We start from the raw sequence: 17,913 nt of genomic DNA on the forward strand, positions 1-17,913 counted from the left end.
TTTCAGCACCTTCCCCCACCACACTTTCCTATCAGTAAGTATTTCTATCAAATGTAAATATGAAGATAAAGAGAAAAGCATCTGCTTACCACCATATACCATCATTATCTATAATTCCATCCTGTGACAACTGATGTTCAGAGCAACAAAACCAATGAACTACAGAAAGCTAATCATCAAAATAATGTGAAATTGTTCAGTATATAGGAAGGAATTGTCTAAGTTTCACTTTATCAGAAAACTCCCTAAAACGAATATTTATTTCCAAAGTATTCCATTAACTTAAGGCTTTACTAAACATTGGTAGAAAGACATCTGAACTAATTCTTAATGTTACTAGTATTTTTTGAAGAAAGGTATACTAATTTATTGATGGGTTCTAGCAAAGGGAAGGGGTTAATGCTAAAGGAAGATAAACTAAACTTCTCCTTGCTTTTTTTCACATCCTCCCCCAAATGACAGAAAAGAATTGATTGCATTTTAATAAAGGTTTTCAGTATCCAGAGGACACTCTTGGGATACCTGAGGTCAGTTTTTAGGTTTGGAACATTTGATGGGTCTAGATTTATTTGGTTTTAATTTCTTCCTACAGTTCTTATTTCCTAATTAGTAGCAATAAATGCCCTAACACATCTCCTCAAGCACAGCTTCCAACAATGAATGCCAGGAGCAGACCAAAGATTGGCCAGCTAGGGCTCTGGGAGAAGGTGTGTCTGGCACAGTGCCTCTGGAAAGGATTGTTCTTGGATAGGGTGGTACTGACCTAGCCAAAAGCAAGACTCTGTCCATAGCAGCCAGTTCATAAAAAAAAAAAAGCTAGCCCCCCCCCCCCTGGAAAAAATCTAATACATTTCGATCAAAAATTATAGAAGTTCCATTTTTCCCCCCATGGATGCAAAAAAAGGTTTATAAGAAATGTCATATTGGGCCAGAACAGATGGACCACCTACTCTAATATTTGATTGTGATATTTTGGAGAGCATAATGCTGACCTATAAAGATTACAGATGTATCTCAAACATCCATAATTTTGCCATATGTGAACATTATAAGGAAATGTGATTTTATCAGAGCAAGGAATCCCTTCCATAAGTAGAGATTGCATTCTAACACAACTATGACTATGAAGATAAGTACTAGGGAATTGATCAAGGCACAGTACTAAGGTAGGATTCAAGTCTAGGACTTTATCAAGCTGTATATTTTACTTTGCTTATAATAACTAATTAGATATTCATCATAAATTAATTTATTTAGGTTCTAACATTTTCTGAATGTTATATTTGTTGGGAATGAAGAACAATAAGATCTTCATTTGCTGCAATATTTGCAGTGTATAGTCATTCCAAGGATGGCTTCCTGGGGTTCAACTTGACTACTGGATTTACCAAATGTGACAAGGGTGACAATGTGCTAGGGGCAAAAAAATGTTAATAAAAGGAGTAGTTTGTAATGGTCAAAGCCTGATGGCAAAAAAGAAAATCCTTGACTGACTTTGTTTTTTGTGGCCAAATACAAAAAAATCATGTATAAAAATAATAATTGAATACTTGAGGTGCTAAAAACTTTAAGAGATAGCAAGAATCTTCTAGATATACAAAACAAGGCCAAGTCATTTGTCAAAAGGCTTGCTTAATATAATAACAAAACCAGCAATTAAATTTTTATTTTGAAACGATGTTTATGGTGGCAATGTAGGCAGATTTCCATGAAAAATTAAGGCACGTAATTTTTTCTTAACAGCTGCTGATACAGGTATGTTCTGGTTAAACAGTACGCTAGCATTCAGTACCATACCCTTGATTTTACAGTGATTGCCATGAATTAATTTAATTCCATCTGTAAGCTAAAATCAGATCAGAGGTCTAATGTTGCTGCAGGCTACACATCTGTTTAATCATTTTTGGATACCACAGCTTGCAAAAGTTCAGGTTTAAAATTTGTTTAATACTTAAGAAATAACATTAGCCTAGTTTAAAAATCTCAACTAGAATTATGAAATTGTGGTCCCTTTTTCAATCATGAGCAGGAAGGTCAGCATGGGCAACCTAATTCTGTATCTTAAAATTTTGGCAAAAGTCTTTTAAACCACCCTGGTGCTTGTGTTTTTATTTTCATGATCAAAAATTGATTCTGTTTCATTCAGGCAAATTACTAAAAAAATATTTTTAAAGAAATTTCTTATAGCTGTAATAACAAAATCATAAGGGGAAGATAGGGAGAAGGGAACACATCTCCAAAGATGCGATCTTTAAAAAAAATTTCTTTGGATCATTAAATAAAAAACCTAGAAATTTCCTATTTCATGGAAAATGATACCACACTGAAATCTTTTATTCTCTCATCCTTTTTTTATACGATTAAGATGTAGGAGTGAAACGACTCAGTCTCAGCACAGTACTTCACAACTATTATTTCCTTTCCTATCTCTCCTAGCAGGGCTAAATCCTTTAAGTCCTTTCCTAGAAGGCTCTCCTTTTGCGTGGGCAATTTTAGCAATACATAGTCTGCTCACCCCTCACCCTCTTTATGCTGGATCTCACTTATGTCTAATACGGCAGAGTCAGTCTTTTTTTCTCCTCAAATCTTCCAAAGAGTATTGTGGATGGTAATTCACTTGCGTAATTGGCTCAAGAGATGAAAATCTTGTATCAGTCTCTCTTAGCCACTAATCTATCCAGCTGACTGCAAGCCTAATTGGCAGCTTGTTTAGTAATTTGGCTCCTAAAGTGTTGTATTGATGTTGGATAAACAGCCAATGGAAGGGGAGGTGATACATGCTGCTCCCCTTGTAACAGTGAGAGCCATCTTCTCCCTTTCTCCTGACCCAGGATTCAGAAAGCATTTTGTGTTTTATGCCTGCCTGGCCCTTCCTGCTGCCTCTATCTCAGTAGCAGGGCCTTATAGATGGTTTAGGGTTTTCTTTTGCAAGATATAAATCTACCTGTAAATATTATTAAGATTACAAACTAACACATATGTTACATTACTGTGTTAAGTAATGAAGGGACATGAGTTTCTATACACTGGAAAATAGTTCGGGAATACTATTAAGAATTGCTTCAATTGTGAGAAAAACAGAAACCAAAATTCAGATAGGGGGAAGACATGTTATATTATACTCCTGCGAAATCTGTCATTTTTTTTTGATAAAATAAATATCACTAACAAAGTCACTATGAATTGTGATCATGTAGGAATTTTACATGTGATTCTTCTTGGTAAAAAGTTCAGAATAATTTCTTTGGAGAGTGCTCAGCATTCACTTTCAATTAAGGTGCAGTCAATCTAAAATTGGTTGCTTTTTGGCAGAAGGGTTGAAGCCATTAAAGTTTATTCCGATGCAAGTTTGGATTTTTGCAATTTAGTAACTAAATATTATATACTAAAATGGTTTTATGTTAGGAAACATTATCAAATATGATCTGTCATTGTGGTAATTGAGCAAGAAGTTTGTTTTGGTGAATCAGTCTTTTAAAACAGAAAAAGATTTGATAAGCTAGTCCTTTCATTCATGAGATGAGGAATGGAGATTCATAGAGGCTAAGGGATGTGTTGAAGGTAGACTCTAGAAACTATATCTCCTGAATATATTGCTCTCATTTTCCCATTCAATCATTTTTTGCTAATAGAGAAATGTCAGAAAAACCAAAGGAATAATAATACATCATGTATTACCAATTTTAAAAGAATCTAAAGAAACATTAAAATTGTATCAAACAAATTTTAAGCTTTCTCTGATGTATCAGAAAAATTTTGTAGGTGCCCCAGGGCCATCATTATGAAAATCATTTATTTTGTAGTTATATGTGAGTGCTAATAAAAAAAAAAGCAAAAACTGATTAATAGGTGGTCAGATAAACCAATTTTTAATTTATTAAATAATACAGTTCTATTGGCAATTGGTCAGCTGGTTGTACAGTAGAAAGAGTACCATGTCTGAAGTCAGGAAGACTTATATGAGTTCACATCTAGCCTCAGACATTAATTGTGTGACCTTAGGCAAGTCACTTAACCCTTAGTTTCTCATCTATAAAATGAGCTGGAGAGGGAAACGGCAAACTACTCTAGTATCTTTGCCAAAGAAACTCCAAATGGGATTATGAAGAGTATGACATGAAGAGTCAAATGGGACATAACTAGAAGAATGAAAAAAACTGGCATTTCCTATTATTACCTAATTTACACAAGTGTGCATGATATCCTTTGGATTCTGGCAGATTATTCCACAAGAATGCTAAGCTTTGGCAGTTCTTACCAAATTGGAAAGGCTTCAAATACAAATCCAGTATTGGATATGTATTGGCTGTCTAATGAATGTTAGAGAATTACAAAGCCTCAGAGTTGGAAGGGACCTCAAAGGTTATCCACTTTAACCCATGCCATAAAAAAAAAAAAAGCATCTCTTCTCCCTGGCAAGTGGTCACTTAGCCTTTGTTTCAGTGAAGGGGAACTGATAGCTTTCCAAGGTAGGCCAGTCTGCTTTTGAATAGGTATAAATAAATTTTACAAAGTATTTCCTTCTATGGAGGCTAAATATATCTCTATGGAACTGCTATTCATTACTCAGTTCTTTCCTCAGCAGATGAACTAAACAAATTGAATCTCTTTTCCATAGAAAGTCCTTCAAATACTTGAAGAAAGCCACTATATTGCCCAGTAAATTGTTTCTACTCTAGGATAAATATCTCCAGTTCTTTCAACCAATCTTAAAATGGCATGATTTCAAGGTCCTTCCCCAACCTGGTTGTTCATTTTTGGAGTCTATCAATGCTGGCACCCAGAAATGAACACTTTACTCCAGGTATCATCTGACCAGGACAGAGCAGAGCCAAGCGATCCCTTCTGTGTCCAGTACATGGAGTCTCATAATAAAGCCTAAGATAACATTTGCTTACTGACTTCACTTTATTGACTTATATTGACTTAAATTGAGCTTGTAGTCCACAAAAGCTCTCTCTAGATCATTTTGAAATTAACTCCAAGAGTAAAATTCTAAATTTGTCAGTTCTTATTAGATTAGTTTAGATCTATCCAGCTAAATTTAGAAAGGCTCAACACCAGAAAGTTGTTTACAGATAGGATGATGACCTTTTCAGACACAGAAAACTCACAAAGAGCAGCAACTAAGGGGTACTGGGGATTATGATCTGCATTAATAGAGGAATCACTCATACTAACAAAATCATAGATCCTTATGGTATAACAGATTTTAAGGGAAGGAAATATTTTGGCATTGCTGGATTAAAATTTCTACAAAGAACAAAAAATTTGGCTTGATGATTGAGAATATTTTTACAATTTCTAGTCACCCAAATCAAGTGTGTATATATATATATATATATATATATATATATATATATATATATATGTATGTATATGTATGTATGTATGTACATATATACATACATATATACATATATATACATATATATATATATATATATATATATATATATAGAGAGAGAGAGAGAGAGAGAGAGAGAGAGAGAGAGAGAATAACAGCACCTTCCTAACAGCATTCATTATGAGGACCAAAGGAGAGTAAACATGGAGTGCACTGTAAACCTCAAAGTGTTTCTTAAAAATGCTATTATTGGGGCAGCAAGGTGGCATAGTGGATAGAGCACTGGCCCTGGAGTCAGGAGTACCTGAGTTTGATCTAGCCTCAGACACTTAATAATTACCTAGCCGTGTGGCCTCGGGCAAGCTACTTAACCCCATTGCCTTGCAAAAACTAAAAAAACAAAGAAAAAACCCAAAACCAAAAAAAATGCTATTATTACAATTAATTGAGAAGATCATTAAGTGAAGGGGTAGAGATGAGGGCACAGGACAGAATTCTGAGGAACACCTAGGATTAGAAGATGTGATGTAGAGGAGGATCCAGAAAAGGAGACAGAAGAGAGGTCATATAAGTGGGTGGAGAATCAGGAGAGAATGGTGTCCCCAAAATCTAGAGGAGATAGTACTAATAGTGTCAAAGGCTGCAGAGATATATAAAGGATTATGAAAAGACCATTGGATTTGGTATCTAAAAGATTTTAGCAATTTTGGAGAGCAGTTTCAATGAAATGACAGCACCCCTCAGGAAATTAGTAAGAGCAAGAAGAGAAAAATAGAGGTATCTATTGTAGACAGCATTCTCGAGGTGTTTAGCTAGAAAGGGCAGAAGAAATATAGGAAGAAATGTAGTTATTAGGGCTGAGAAGATCAAGAGATGTATTTTTTAGGATGGAGAGATATGGGTATGTTTATAAGTTATGGAAAATGAACTGGTATAGAGGGAAAGATTGAAAATAAGTGCAAGAGTAGGGATAACAGAGGGAACAAAGTGTTGGAGAAGTCACATTGGAAGGGGATTGAGCAAATACAGGGGTCTGTCTTGATAAGGAGTAAGGCCACTTCATCATATAAAATGGGGGTAGGGCGGAGCAAAAGATAATAGAGGAGAGGGAGTTCATGGTGAATGTTTCTTCTTTAGGATTTTCTTCTGCAAAATACGAGTCAAGATACTCAGCTGAGAGACTGGGGACGTGGGAGCCACAGGAATTTGAGAAGAAAAGACTTGGAAAAATCTAAGTATTTTAGTGTATAGAAGGACTGAATCTCTGTAGAAACTGAATTGACTTCTTAGTTTTATGATTTCTTCTTTGCCTGTTTGCTATTTAAATAATAATTTAGTATCTTTAGAAGGAAAAATAAACAAGCTTAAAGAATCATCAATCTGAGGTTTTTCACTGACAGAAACTAAGGAAACATGGGAATCTTCTTAGCTAATGGGATGCAAGACCTATTACTCAAGAGTACATAAATAAAGGAGGCAGGAATTTAAATCTTTTTTTTTTTTTTTGGTGTGAAAGGGAAAAATACTCTTAAGATTTTATTCCTACAAGATGTCAAATGTAATGGTGTAATTTGTTCAGAATATCTTTTTCTAAGTTTATTTTGCAAGAAAATGAAAACAGAAGAAAGGCAGAAGAAAGGCAATGAAAGAGGAATCTCTGTTCACTAATGTGGAAGCATTCAAAAACTGAGACCTGATGGTTATGTAAAAGGATTTCATGAAGGGACTGCAAAGGGACTGCAAGATATGACTAAGTGACCTTAAAGTATCTTCCAATTCTTTGACTAGAAAATCCTGGAATTTCAGACACTAGTAGAATCTTAAGCCTACTTACTTTCTTGAAGAATGAAGATTTAATGTGGAAGATCTTGACTTAAAGAACAACTATTACAGTTCTTTGGTATTTTTAGAAAGAAAAGTCAAATTAGCAAAATATATTTTGATTGTTGAGCTCTGCTCTACTTCTGATTCTCTCTACCCATTCACAGTTTATCTCAGCCAGGTGCTCTATTGGTTCTGTTTCAGAAAGGACCATATAAATCTCTGGCACTAAAAGAGAATTCTTGGTTTTTTTGAAAAAGCAGCCTGTTGTCATGGAAAGCATACAGGACTTAAGAGTCAAGAGAGCTGGACTCAAACATTTCCTAAGGTCTGTGACCTTGGATTAAGTCAGTCCTTTCCCTTTGTCTCAATTTCCTAAAATATACATATACATATACATATACATATACATATACATATACATATCTATCTATCTCTATAGTATGTAGTATGTGTGTGTGTGTGTGTGTGTGTGTGTGTGTGTTTCTGTCTATGTTCTGTCTTGGGTGGATCACATTTTTTATCATAAGTCCATCACAGAAGTTCCATATTTTTTCACAGTTGCTGTTGCTGATTGTAATTCCCTCCATCCATTCCTCTCCACTACCATATGTTATTTTTTTCTCTTTCCTTTCACTCTGTCCCTCTTCTAAAATGTGCTGCAGGGTAGCTGAGTGGCGCAGTGGACAAAGCACTAGCCCTGGGGTCAAGAGGCCCCAAGCCCATATACCACCCCAGAGACCCAGCAACCAACTGGCTCCGTGATCCTGGACAGGCCACTCAATCCTTTCACCTCGCAAAAAGTAAAAAAGAAAATGTGTTATATCTGACTATTCTCTTCTATGATCTACACTCTCCTCTATCACCCACATCCCTGCCCTCCCCCTGCCCCTCTTTCTCTCCTTTTTACTCTAGATTTCTGTACCCTATTGAGTGTGTATGCTGTTTCCTCTCTGAGTCACTTCTCATGAGAGTAAAGGTTCCTTCATTCTCCCTCACCTTACCCCCTTCCATATCATTGCAAAAGCTCATCAATTTCCTAATATATTTCTTAATATATGATAAAATTGAGAGTGTATATAATCCCAGGTAGGATAGGAGCTGCTTAGAGACATGGACAAAGTGGATATGTTAGAAAGCAGAATCAGGGGGCGGCTAGGTGGTGCAGTGGATAAAGCACCGGCCCTAGAGTCAGGAGTACCTGGGTTCAAATCTGGTCTCACACTTAATAATTACCTAGCTGTGTGGCCTTGGGCAAGCCACTTAACCTCATCTGCCTTGCAAAAAAAAACAAAAACAAAAACAACCCCCCCCCCAAAAGAAAGTAGAATCAGGATCCAAAATGAACTAGATGGATTAGAATGATGGAAGAATTTAAATAAGATACTATTTAGTAGGGAATAAATATAAGATTTTATTCTTGGATTCAAATACCAAGGTGTAGAGGAGGAGATGTAGGTAGATCACAATTTTTGAGAAAATGAAACTGTTTTGAGAGGTGGTGACCAGAATGAAGGAGCTGACAGTTTTGTATAATGCCGTGTTCCACTTTGAGTGAATGACAGTGACCAACTGGAGGTCAGATGAGAGTAACCAAGATGGTATGGAGAGTGGAGATCATACTATAAGTAGCCAAGTAGAAGATCTAGGGATATTTAGGGTTAGAAGAAAATATAATGTGTGGTTTAATGTGACAAGACAACTAGCTTTCTTTAATCATTTGAAGAGCTTTTGTGAGGAGGAAGAATTAAACTTTTCTGCTTGGCCCCAAAAGGTAGAACAAGAGATCAATAGAGAGTTGCAAAGGAGATGATTTAAACTGAAAAAAAGGAACAATTTCCAATGATGACAGCTATTCAAAGGTGAAGGGGGGGGGGCAGGAGGCAATAAAGGCTCCAACTAGAAACCTTCAAGTAGCTTATGCAAGCCTATGCCCAAGCTTCTGCTTATTCATTAGAGCTCTCTTTTTTTCTCAAAGTGATATATGAAAGGAGTCATACTTATTCATATATCTGTCTTTGGCAAGATTTTACTAAACTGTTTTTCCCTCATAGATACATATAGCTGATTGTTTTGAATTTTATACATCATTATTTTTTTCTAGTGCACTTTATAGTCTACACAATAGAGAGTATTGGTTCTAACGTAGCACAAAAAAATGTGCCTAAAAATAATGATTTATTATCTCTGTGGAGAAAAGATTCATGCATTTACCAATTCTATCTAGGCAAGTCAAACATTAATTTTTCAGAATTAGAATAAAATAAAAAAATACTAGTGATTTTGCCTGCATTAAACCCTGGCATGGATGAGCTCTCTATTACCTTGTGATCATATAATTCTAGCAAATAAAAGAAACAAAATACAATTTATAAAGTAAATTTAAATTATGGAAACTCAACTTCAAAAGAATTAGGGACTTAATTATGAAGGGGAATTCTTGATTTTGTGAGCCATCATTTAAAAGTAAATATTTTCTCTATTACTTTAAATAGTATGCTGTTCATTCTTGCCTTTAAAAAGAGCATTTTAAAGTAATCTAAATCAGATATAGAGTAAAAAGTTTATAATGCCAGCCCTTCTGCTCAGAACACTCAACAACTGAAATCACACCCTCTGTGAAAGAGCAGTCAGATATTTAAAGAAACCACATGGCCATCCTCAATGGTAGGTATCTATATTAATATCATTATGCTTTAATGGATATCAATTTCATAACTGAAGATGGTTAGAAAAAAGGTTGATTGTAGTTAGTATTTCTACTCTAATAATATTTTGCTGTTTCTACAATAAAAACCAAATGACAAAAGGTAATATTTGCCAATAACAGAAACTCCACCTTAATTCAGCTGGTTCATATATGGTAAAAACAAATTCTCATAGCTACTATGGACAAAATTCATTGCATCTCCCCTGCCTTCCAATGAATTTAGTCTCAAATCTCCCAAAAGAGATTTTACTAAAAACAAAAGATGTAATAAAAAACACATTGCTACTACTGTGAACTGGCTTTTATATGAAAGGGAACTTAATAGTATTCATATTTTGTTCACTGCTTTTCTTCACCTTTACAGATGACATTTTTCAAACTATAAAATGCATTGTGCTGGCAAACTTTCTTGCTTCGATAGTTCTCAATTTTAAGAGCAAATCTACATCCTTTGTTACTAATATACACACCATCTTTGGGTTTGTGACTTTGAATAAGGCAGAGAACAAGCAATAAATTTAGAAATCAATAGCTAGTGTATCAATATTCATTTTCCTTTGTCAATACAAAATACAAAGGTGAAAGAGCAGTAAATAAGGCAGAGAACTGAAATAAATTTGGTGTTCTTGTCACAATTAATAAATGTTTAACCAATAACATGACCAAATAGGCTAGCTATAGTTTCAAAAGTATTTATTTTTTTAAAAATGACAATATATTTTAGCAGGATAATAACAATACAATATTGTAAATCTTACTTTCAATGAATAGCATTTATATGTACCAAGCAGCACTTTCTATCTTTAGAGCCATACAATTTTGTCCAAATACACAGTTTGGGATTATGAACCTGATGACAGATTTTTCTAACCCATCTTTTGGTAAATGCTTTTACATCACTTTGTTTGACTGCATGATATTTCAAACAAAATCCGAGTTGATTACTAATCTATAGTCAGGCTGTCAAATGTTTTAACTTCTACTTCCTAATTCAAATGAAAAAGATATTCTTGTGGCTACTTTTTTACCTTAAATTTAATGTGAAATGAAACATTATAAAGACTGCACACATCTAGGTCTTTTAAGGAAGGAAACAGTCCATAAAATGTCTATTTGCTTTTAAAAAACAAAACGTAGATTTTTTTTTTCCCATGCTAATGTGATTTTGGTCCTTTACAAAAGGAGTATCTGGTATGTTATGCTTTGTCTGACAGAAACCAGATACCATATTACTCTGGAATTTAAAGATCACAATTATGGGGAGTAGGAGACAAAGAACAAGAATTAATCTTCATAACCATCAATGCTTTTTTCAAAATGTATTCATGCAAAAGCATTTCTCACCTGACTTTAGATAATTATCTTCATCTGTGATTTGATTCAATGGCATTAGGAGATATTATCCACTACTTAAGCTGGAGTACTTAAAATAATTCACTCTCTTCCCCTTTGATATGATTGTATATTTCATACTGGTTTGATTCTGTTCAGAGCAAAACTTTGAACAGTTATATATAAATTTAAAACACATGACTGAATTTTTTTTTTAGGTTTTTGCAAGGCAGATGGGGTTAAGTGGCTTGCCCAAGGCCACACAGCTAGGTAATTATTAAGTGTCTGAGACCAGATTTGAACCCAGGTATTCCTGACTCCAGAGCCGGTGCTTTATCCACTGTGCCACCTAGCCTCCCTGAAAAAAAATTTTTAGCACAATTTCTCCTCTATGCTCTTTTTTGGGAATAATTTAAAAAAGAATATTTAAATGTCTACAAAACTGGAATGTCTGAAAGAAAGAAACATAAGATATTCAGAAATTTTATCAGAAGTTAGATTTGCAAATGAATTACAAGAGTTAACTTCTAAGCTGTAACATGGTGAAAGTGCTGTGAACAAGTGAAAGAAAAAAGCATAAAGAGTAGTTTTAGGTTAAAATTTAATGTTTATACCCATCAGTCCTTACAAAAGATATGCTCTGCTGCTAGTGAGTTAGGGAGTCTGAACCACCTTACAGAAATAATTACATCATCTTCTCCTCGACCATTAAGCATTTTCCTTCTCCCTTCAGATATCTTCAGACTTGACCCGGATAGTCTCCTTTGCTTTGCTGCTGCCACTGACAAGAGTGACATTCCTGAGATTGCTGTAGATCAACTTCTGTCACTAATGTTCAAGACATTAAAAGATAAGGGAATTTGGGGACAACTCAACCGGAGTGGGAATATGAAAGTATTCTGCAGAATATTGACCTAAAGAATCATTTGAATTGATGAGTTTTTATTTATGAAACTATTGCTTCTATTATGAGATTATCAAAGTGCATAGCTGGCACATAAATTTCTTTTTTAACTGGAATTGAATTGTAGTAATCTTCATAGTATATTGAGTTATTTGTGAAGTATCATTAGCTCTAGTCTCAGTTCTACCAATAACTAATCTATGATCTTAGAAGTCATTGTTTTTTTGGAAGCTTAGTTTCTACATCTTTAATAAGGAGTGAAACTGGATCTCTAAGAACCCTTCCAAATCTAAAATTTAGTGTTTCTATTAATATATACTTATTAGCTTTGTATTTCTATATATTTGCATTTCTGTATATATGTATATATAAGCAAACAGTTATAATCATTCTATAAGTGTTTTTAGTCATGACAAACAGAAACACATGTATATATTGACAAGATTTTTTTTCTCCTGAACAGTTGAATTAACAGATATAGAATCTCTTAAATATAAAGGCTGCAACCACATCTGATAAAAATAAAACACTACAACTCTTTAGTCACTTTTCAGTCATGTCAGACTCTTCATAATCCTTTTGAAATTTTCTTGGCAAAACCAATGGAGTGATTTGCAACTTCCTTCTCCAACTCATTTTATTACAGATGAGGAAACTGAAGCAAACAGGGTTAAGTGACTTGCCTAGGATCACACTGCTAATAAGTGTCTGCTCTGAACTCAGGAAGATGAATCTTCCTGATTCCAGGCCCAGCACACTATCTATTGTGCCACCTAGTTGTCCTTTAGACTATTTAATAATAATTTTAGATTGGGCTACAATAATTTTAACTATAGTCAGTTTTTCTTTTCAACTCTCAAGTGTGGAATATGCAGTTCAAAATTGAGATTTTTCTGCTTTCTGTCTTTTATTTTCTGTTGCTTCTTGGTTAAATTTCTGGGAATAAATATCACAGTTTATTCCTAATGAGTTCCTATAAATATTACTTTGTGAGAATTTCTGCTGCCTTGGTAGGTGCCTAATCAATATTTATTGAACTGAACTGATAAATCCTAGGGGGAAAATGCCATATTTCCCCTACACTCAAATAAAAACAAAAACAAAAAGGTTAGGAAACATTAGAAAAATTGTTAGTAAATAGATTTTCTTGACAACTAATTGAGTGCTTACCTTAAGAACATTTTCTCAGACCTTAAGTTGCTGTATTGCCAATATATTATGGTTAAATTTTTATCATTCACACATACAATTCAAATGTCAATTGTAAACTGTGGCAAAAAAATCATAATCCTTCTTGTATCCAAAAAGTTCTTTGAATCTGTCCTTCAGGTATAAGGTTTAAAAACCAGGCACTTATCTTTTAAGGCCTGTTGTAAATCTTGTCTTTTTCCATGAAGATGCCTTGGTCCAGTCATTTTTCCTTCCTTTCTGTTGTCAATACCACTCATTTGCATGGAATCAGAATTTTAGAATTGAAAAGAACCTTAAAGTTCATCTAATGTAAACCTTTCATTTTATAAATGAGGAATCTGAGATCTTGAGAAGATCTGACTAAGGTTATAAAGCTCACCAATTGCAGGGTAGGAGCTAGAGTTCAATTTTCTAATTTCACAATCCAATTTTCTTTCTTAATCTATGATATTTCATGTTCTACTTTGTGATGATCATTGTATTTATTGTTTTTTAATGATTCAAATATTTAAACCTTATATTTCCAATTAAATAGCAAACTCTTGGAGGAACGGGATTTTTATTCCTCCACAATATTACTCACTGAATATTCATTCATTCATTCATTCATTCATTCATTCATTTATTTGTTGGTTAATTAAGGAAGGTTTTAGTGAGTAAAGATGACTAAATACATTTTTAAAACAATATTGTTTAACACAATATTTAAATATGAAAGATTTTTAGCTATATTACTTGCCATTACTCTTGATTTGCTATAAATATGCTGTTTCTCCAGTGCAAATAACTGAAAATTGACTATATTTTGATTTTTTGTGAATGTATTTAAATGTTTAAGATTTTTAAAAATTCATTTTACCTGTTGCAGTAGGTCCAGGCAAGGGTGCAGCCTTTCTTCTCCGTTTGATATCTCCCATACACAAGGATCCTAAATGCATGCTTGTTTGTCTATAAGTAATTATCAGAGAAAACTATTAACAAAGGAGGAAAAATATGACACATAAATACACAGCTTGTATAATCTGAACCTAAATCAAAACATTCTCAACAAAGATGAAGCTGCATAGTAAAGCCACCAATCTTGTTTATATCGAAACATAATTACGTTTGTTGACAAGCGTTCAGCAGCTAAATGCGCCATCATAAATTGTTACTGGAATGAATAATATAAAAGGAATGCTTTTTAATTTTCAAAACTGGCAATCTTTCTAGCTCAACATAAAATCAAACACTGTTGCTTCTGACAGGAAAATAGCTAAGATTAATTATCTAAAGAGATCACAATATTGTTGCTAGGTTATCAATTGGTTACTAATGCCTTACTGTCAGAACAACATTTATTACAGGAAAAAGCATGATCAATTTCTTTTAGGATATTATGCAACAGGGAATTCGTTTAAAACAGCTGAAAGAGAGAGAAGGAAAATCATAATGTTTCCTTTTATAATCCAAACCAGGAAAAGCCTTAAATCAGTTGTTCATTGGTCAGATAAGGGAAGTAAGTTGAGTGTCAGTGCTATTGGTACTGCTTTCAGGAAAACATTGACGATACTGAATTATAATGATAAAAATGGATACTAGCTGAGAAGCCAGCCTTCTACCATACTGGAAAATAGGTAGTATTAGATTATGATATCTGATTTAGGTATTTCTGTTTTCAATTCAATTTAAAAAATATTACTATCTATTACTTGCAGGACAATTATACACATTGAACTTTAAAGTCTTATTTTTTTTTTCATTTTTGTCTTTGTATCTTTGAAGCCTATTTAGTAAAAAATAAAATTTATTAAATGCCTACCACATTCCAAGCATTGTGCTAAGAACTGGAGATACAAAGACAGTTTTTGACTTCAAGGAGTATATAGTTTAACAGTGGGGACAGCATATAAGTAAATAGCCATATACATATATAATTATAAAAAAAATACATACACCTAACATTTCTACAGTTCTTACTATGAGACACTTTACGAAACATTTCACAATTATTGTGAAGATTTGATCCTCACAACTCTTGCAAAGCATGTATTATCCTCATTTTACAGATGAGGAAATTGAGGCGAATAGAGGTGAAGTGGCTTATCCATAGTCAGTCACATAGCTAGTAATTGTCTTCTGGATTTAACTCATTTCCCTGTCTTCCACTGAGTCACCTACCTGATAGAATGTAAGGTAATCTTAGAGGAAGAGTATAATGTCTGGCATTTAGTAGGTGTTAATTAAATATTTGTGGATTGATTGGCTGGGTCTGTTTAAAGAGGAATGTATAGAAACTGCACAAGATTAATTTTACAGATTCAAGAAAAAAGGACTAGAAAGTAAGGTGTGTTTGTGCGTGTGTGTGTGTGTGTGTGTGTGTGTGTGTGTGTGTACGCGTGGGCGCGTGTGCACTTGCGGATTAAATTGGACTAGAATATTTTTGTAATTTTTTAAAAGTCTGGAATCCTCAATTACTGTAGGCCTGGCTTCCAAATCTCTTAACTGTCCCTTTACCTCTATTCATATGATCAGGACCCTAGTTTATGGCTCTTATCACCCCTGCCTGGATCTCAAGTCTCTCTTCAATCCCTCCTCTATACAGCTGTCAGAGTGAATATCCTAAAGTACAGTGTTAACCCTAATGCTCCCTATTCAGTAAATTCCAATGGTTCCCTTTTGCCTCTAGTAAGCTCTTCTATTTAACTTTCAAAACCCTTTATAATTTGTCTCCAAGTTAACTTTCCAAATTTATTATATACATCATGTCCTAGCCAAGCTGGTCTCCAAGTCATTTTTCACATACATACAATGTTCCCTTTCTTATCTCTATATTTATACTGCCTGTCCTTCATTTTCCCCCCCGTTTTGTCCAAAGCTTGCCTTCTACCTTCACAATCATCTTGTATTTATTTGGTATGAACTTATTTATGTGCATGTTATTTTTCTGGATATAATGAGAGTGCCTGGAGGATAGAGCTGAATTTGTCTTTGTAGCCACAGGGTCTATGGTGCTTAGAACTGAGGAATTAATAAATGCCTAGCAAATGATTGATATGGGGTTAGGACCTGCCTTTCTACCCAAAAAGTTCATCACAGGGAGTCGGCTCATTTTTTGGGGGTATACTGCATAAGAGTGGTTGGAAGATGAATACAAAAAGATGACAAGTATCTGAACTAAGTTGATTGAGGTGACAGTGGTAAAGGAGTTTTTAAGTTGTATGGGGGAAAAGGGCAGGACCAAAGAAGGCTTAGTACTCTCCTTCTGAGCTGATGGGATGACAAAGGCCAAGAAGATGGAGTCACTTAGCTCTTATTTTGCTATTTTCTCTTCTAAGAATAATCATCTTGGGAGACAGAAAGAGGCTACCTAGCTGGCCTTGATGAGTCCACATCATTAGGTCCAAACTCACTACATTCCACTGAAAGAACTAATGTGATTGCTGTCATTGTCAATGATCTATGGAAGATGATAGAATGGGAAAGGCACCACAGGACTGAAGAAGAGCAAGAGAGTAGAGTCTGCAAATAAAATAAAGGCCAGTGAGCTCAACTTTGATTCCTTGCATAATTCCATATTATATTATTGAAGGAATGGTTAGTAAATCTCTACAAAATAAAGTTACAAAGGCAGGTTTCATTAAGAACAGGACATATTAGACCACAGGTTCTTAAGTTTCTTTTGTTTTTTGTTTGTGAGACAGGGAACCATTTGACAGTTTGACAAGGTTATAAATGTACAGTCATAATATTTTAGGTGCAAAAAATAAAGTACATAGGATTACGAGGGAAACACATTATGTTGAAATCATCTCTCTCTGTATACAGGCACAGATATTCTTATGTATAATATACATCATGTACATTTGTCTATGATATATCTATTTATATGTACTATACACACATTTGTAAATAATATGATACAATACAGGTATCTCTATATTATATGTCATATTTTCAAATTACACATATATGTATTAATATATGTACATATACACACATATGTATGTTTGTTCATGGATACCAAGTCGAGACTCCCTGTACTGGACTAATTTTATTCACCACCACCTCCCCCCACTTTGGGAGAGAATAATTAGATATTATAAGCAATCTTTTCCAGGTTTGCTTTAGCTGAAAGAACAAGGAAGAACAGTGTGGGAGTTGCAGTGAGACAGATTTAGCCTTCTAGCAATTTCACTGTGTGTGTGTGTGTGTGTGTGTGTGTGTGTGTGTGTGTGTGTATGTGTGTACAGATTTGTAATTTTATCAGTTTGAGAGTAGGGTTGGCTTGGAAATTCCTATCAATAGACTAGAAACTCCTATGTAAGTGAGATCCTAAAGTGACTTGCTCATGGTCGCACATCCAGTATATGAATGAAATGGAACTTGAAGGAAGGCCTTACCAACTACAAGATCAATCTACTATTCACTTATTATTGGATAATAATAATAATAATAATTAGTTATCCAAAAGTGGAATGCTTGTTTCAGAAAGTTATGGATTCCCTTACTAGCAGTTTTCAGGTCAACAGGCCTTTCCACTAGGGACTGGAATAGATGGACTCAGATTCTGTGTTCCTCTGATCCCACAGTAAATATAAATGCAAAAGAATCAGATTTAATTGAAAA

At 34.3% G+C, this 17,913-nt stretch overlaps 1 protein-coding gene across 6 annotated transcripts in view; it reads right to left on the reverse strand.

Moving 5' to 3' along the window:
- GPATCH2 (G-patch domain containing 2) overlaps positions 1-17,913 on the reverse strand; it is a 285,506-nt gene that overhangs the window by 8,149 nt on the left and 259,444 nt on the right. For 4 of the 6 annotated variants that reach the window (XM_074222681.1, XM_074222677.1, XM_074222678.1 and 1 more), the window contains exon 9: positions 14,165-14,253. In XM_074222681.1, the coding sequence (XP_074078782.1) occupies positions 14,165-14,253 (89 nt within the window). Of the gene's footprint in view, positions 1-8,062; positions 12,039-14,164; positions 14,277-17,913 lie in introns of those variants that run through there. The other 2 variants (XM_074222680.1, XM_074222683.1) reach the window with 2 other exon arrangements.

This window comes from Macrotis lagotis, chromosome 2 (assembly GCF_037893015.1).
Source record: "Macrotis lagotis isolate mMagLag1 chromosome 2, bilby.v1.9.chrom.fasta, whole genome shotgun sequence".
In the NCBI taxonomy this organism is placed as follows: Eukaryota; Metazoa; Chordata; class Mammalia; order Peramelemorphia; family Peramelidae; genus Macrotis; species Macrotis lagotis.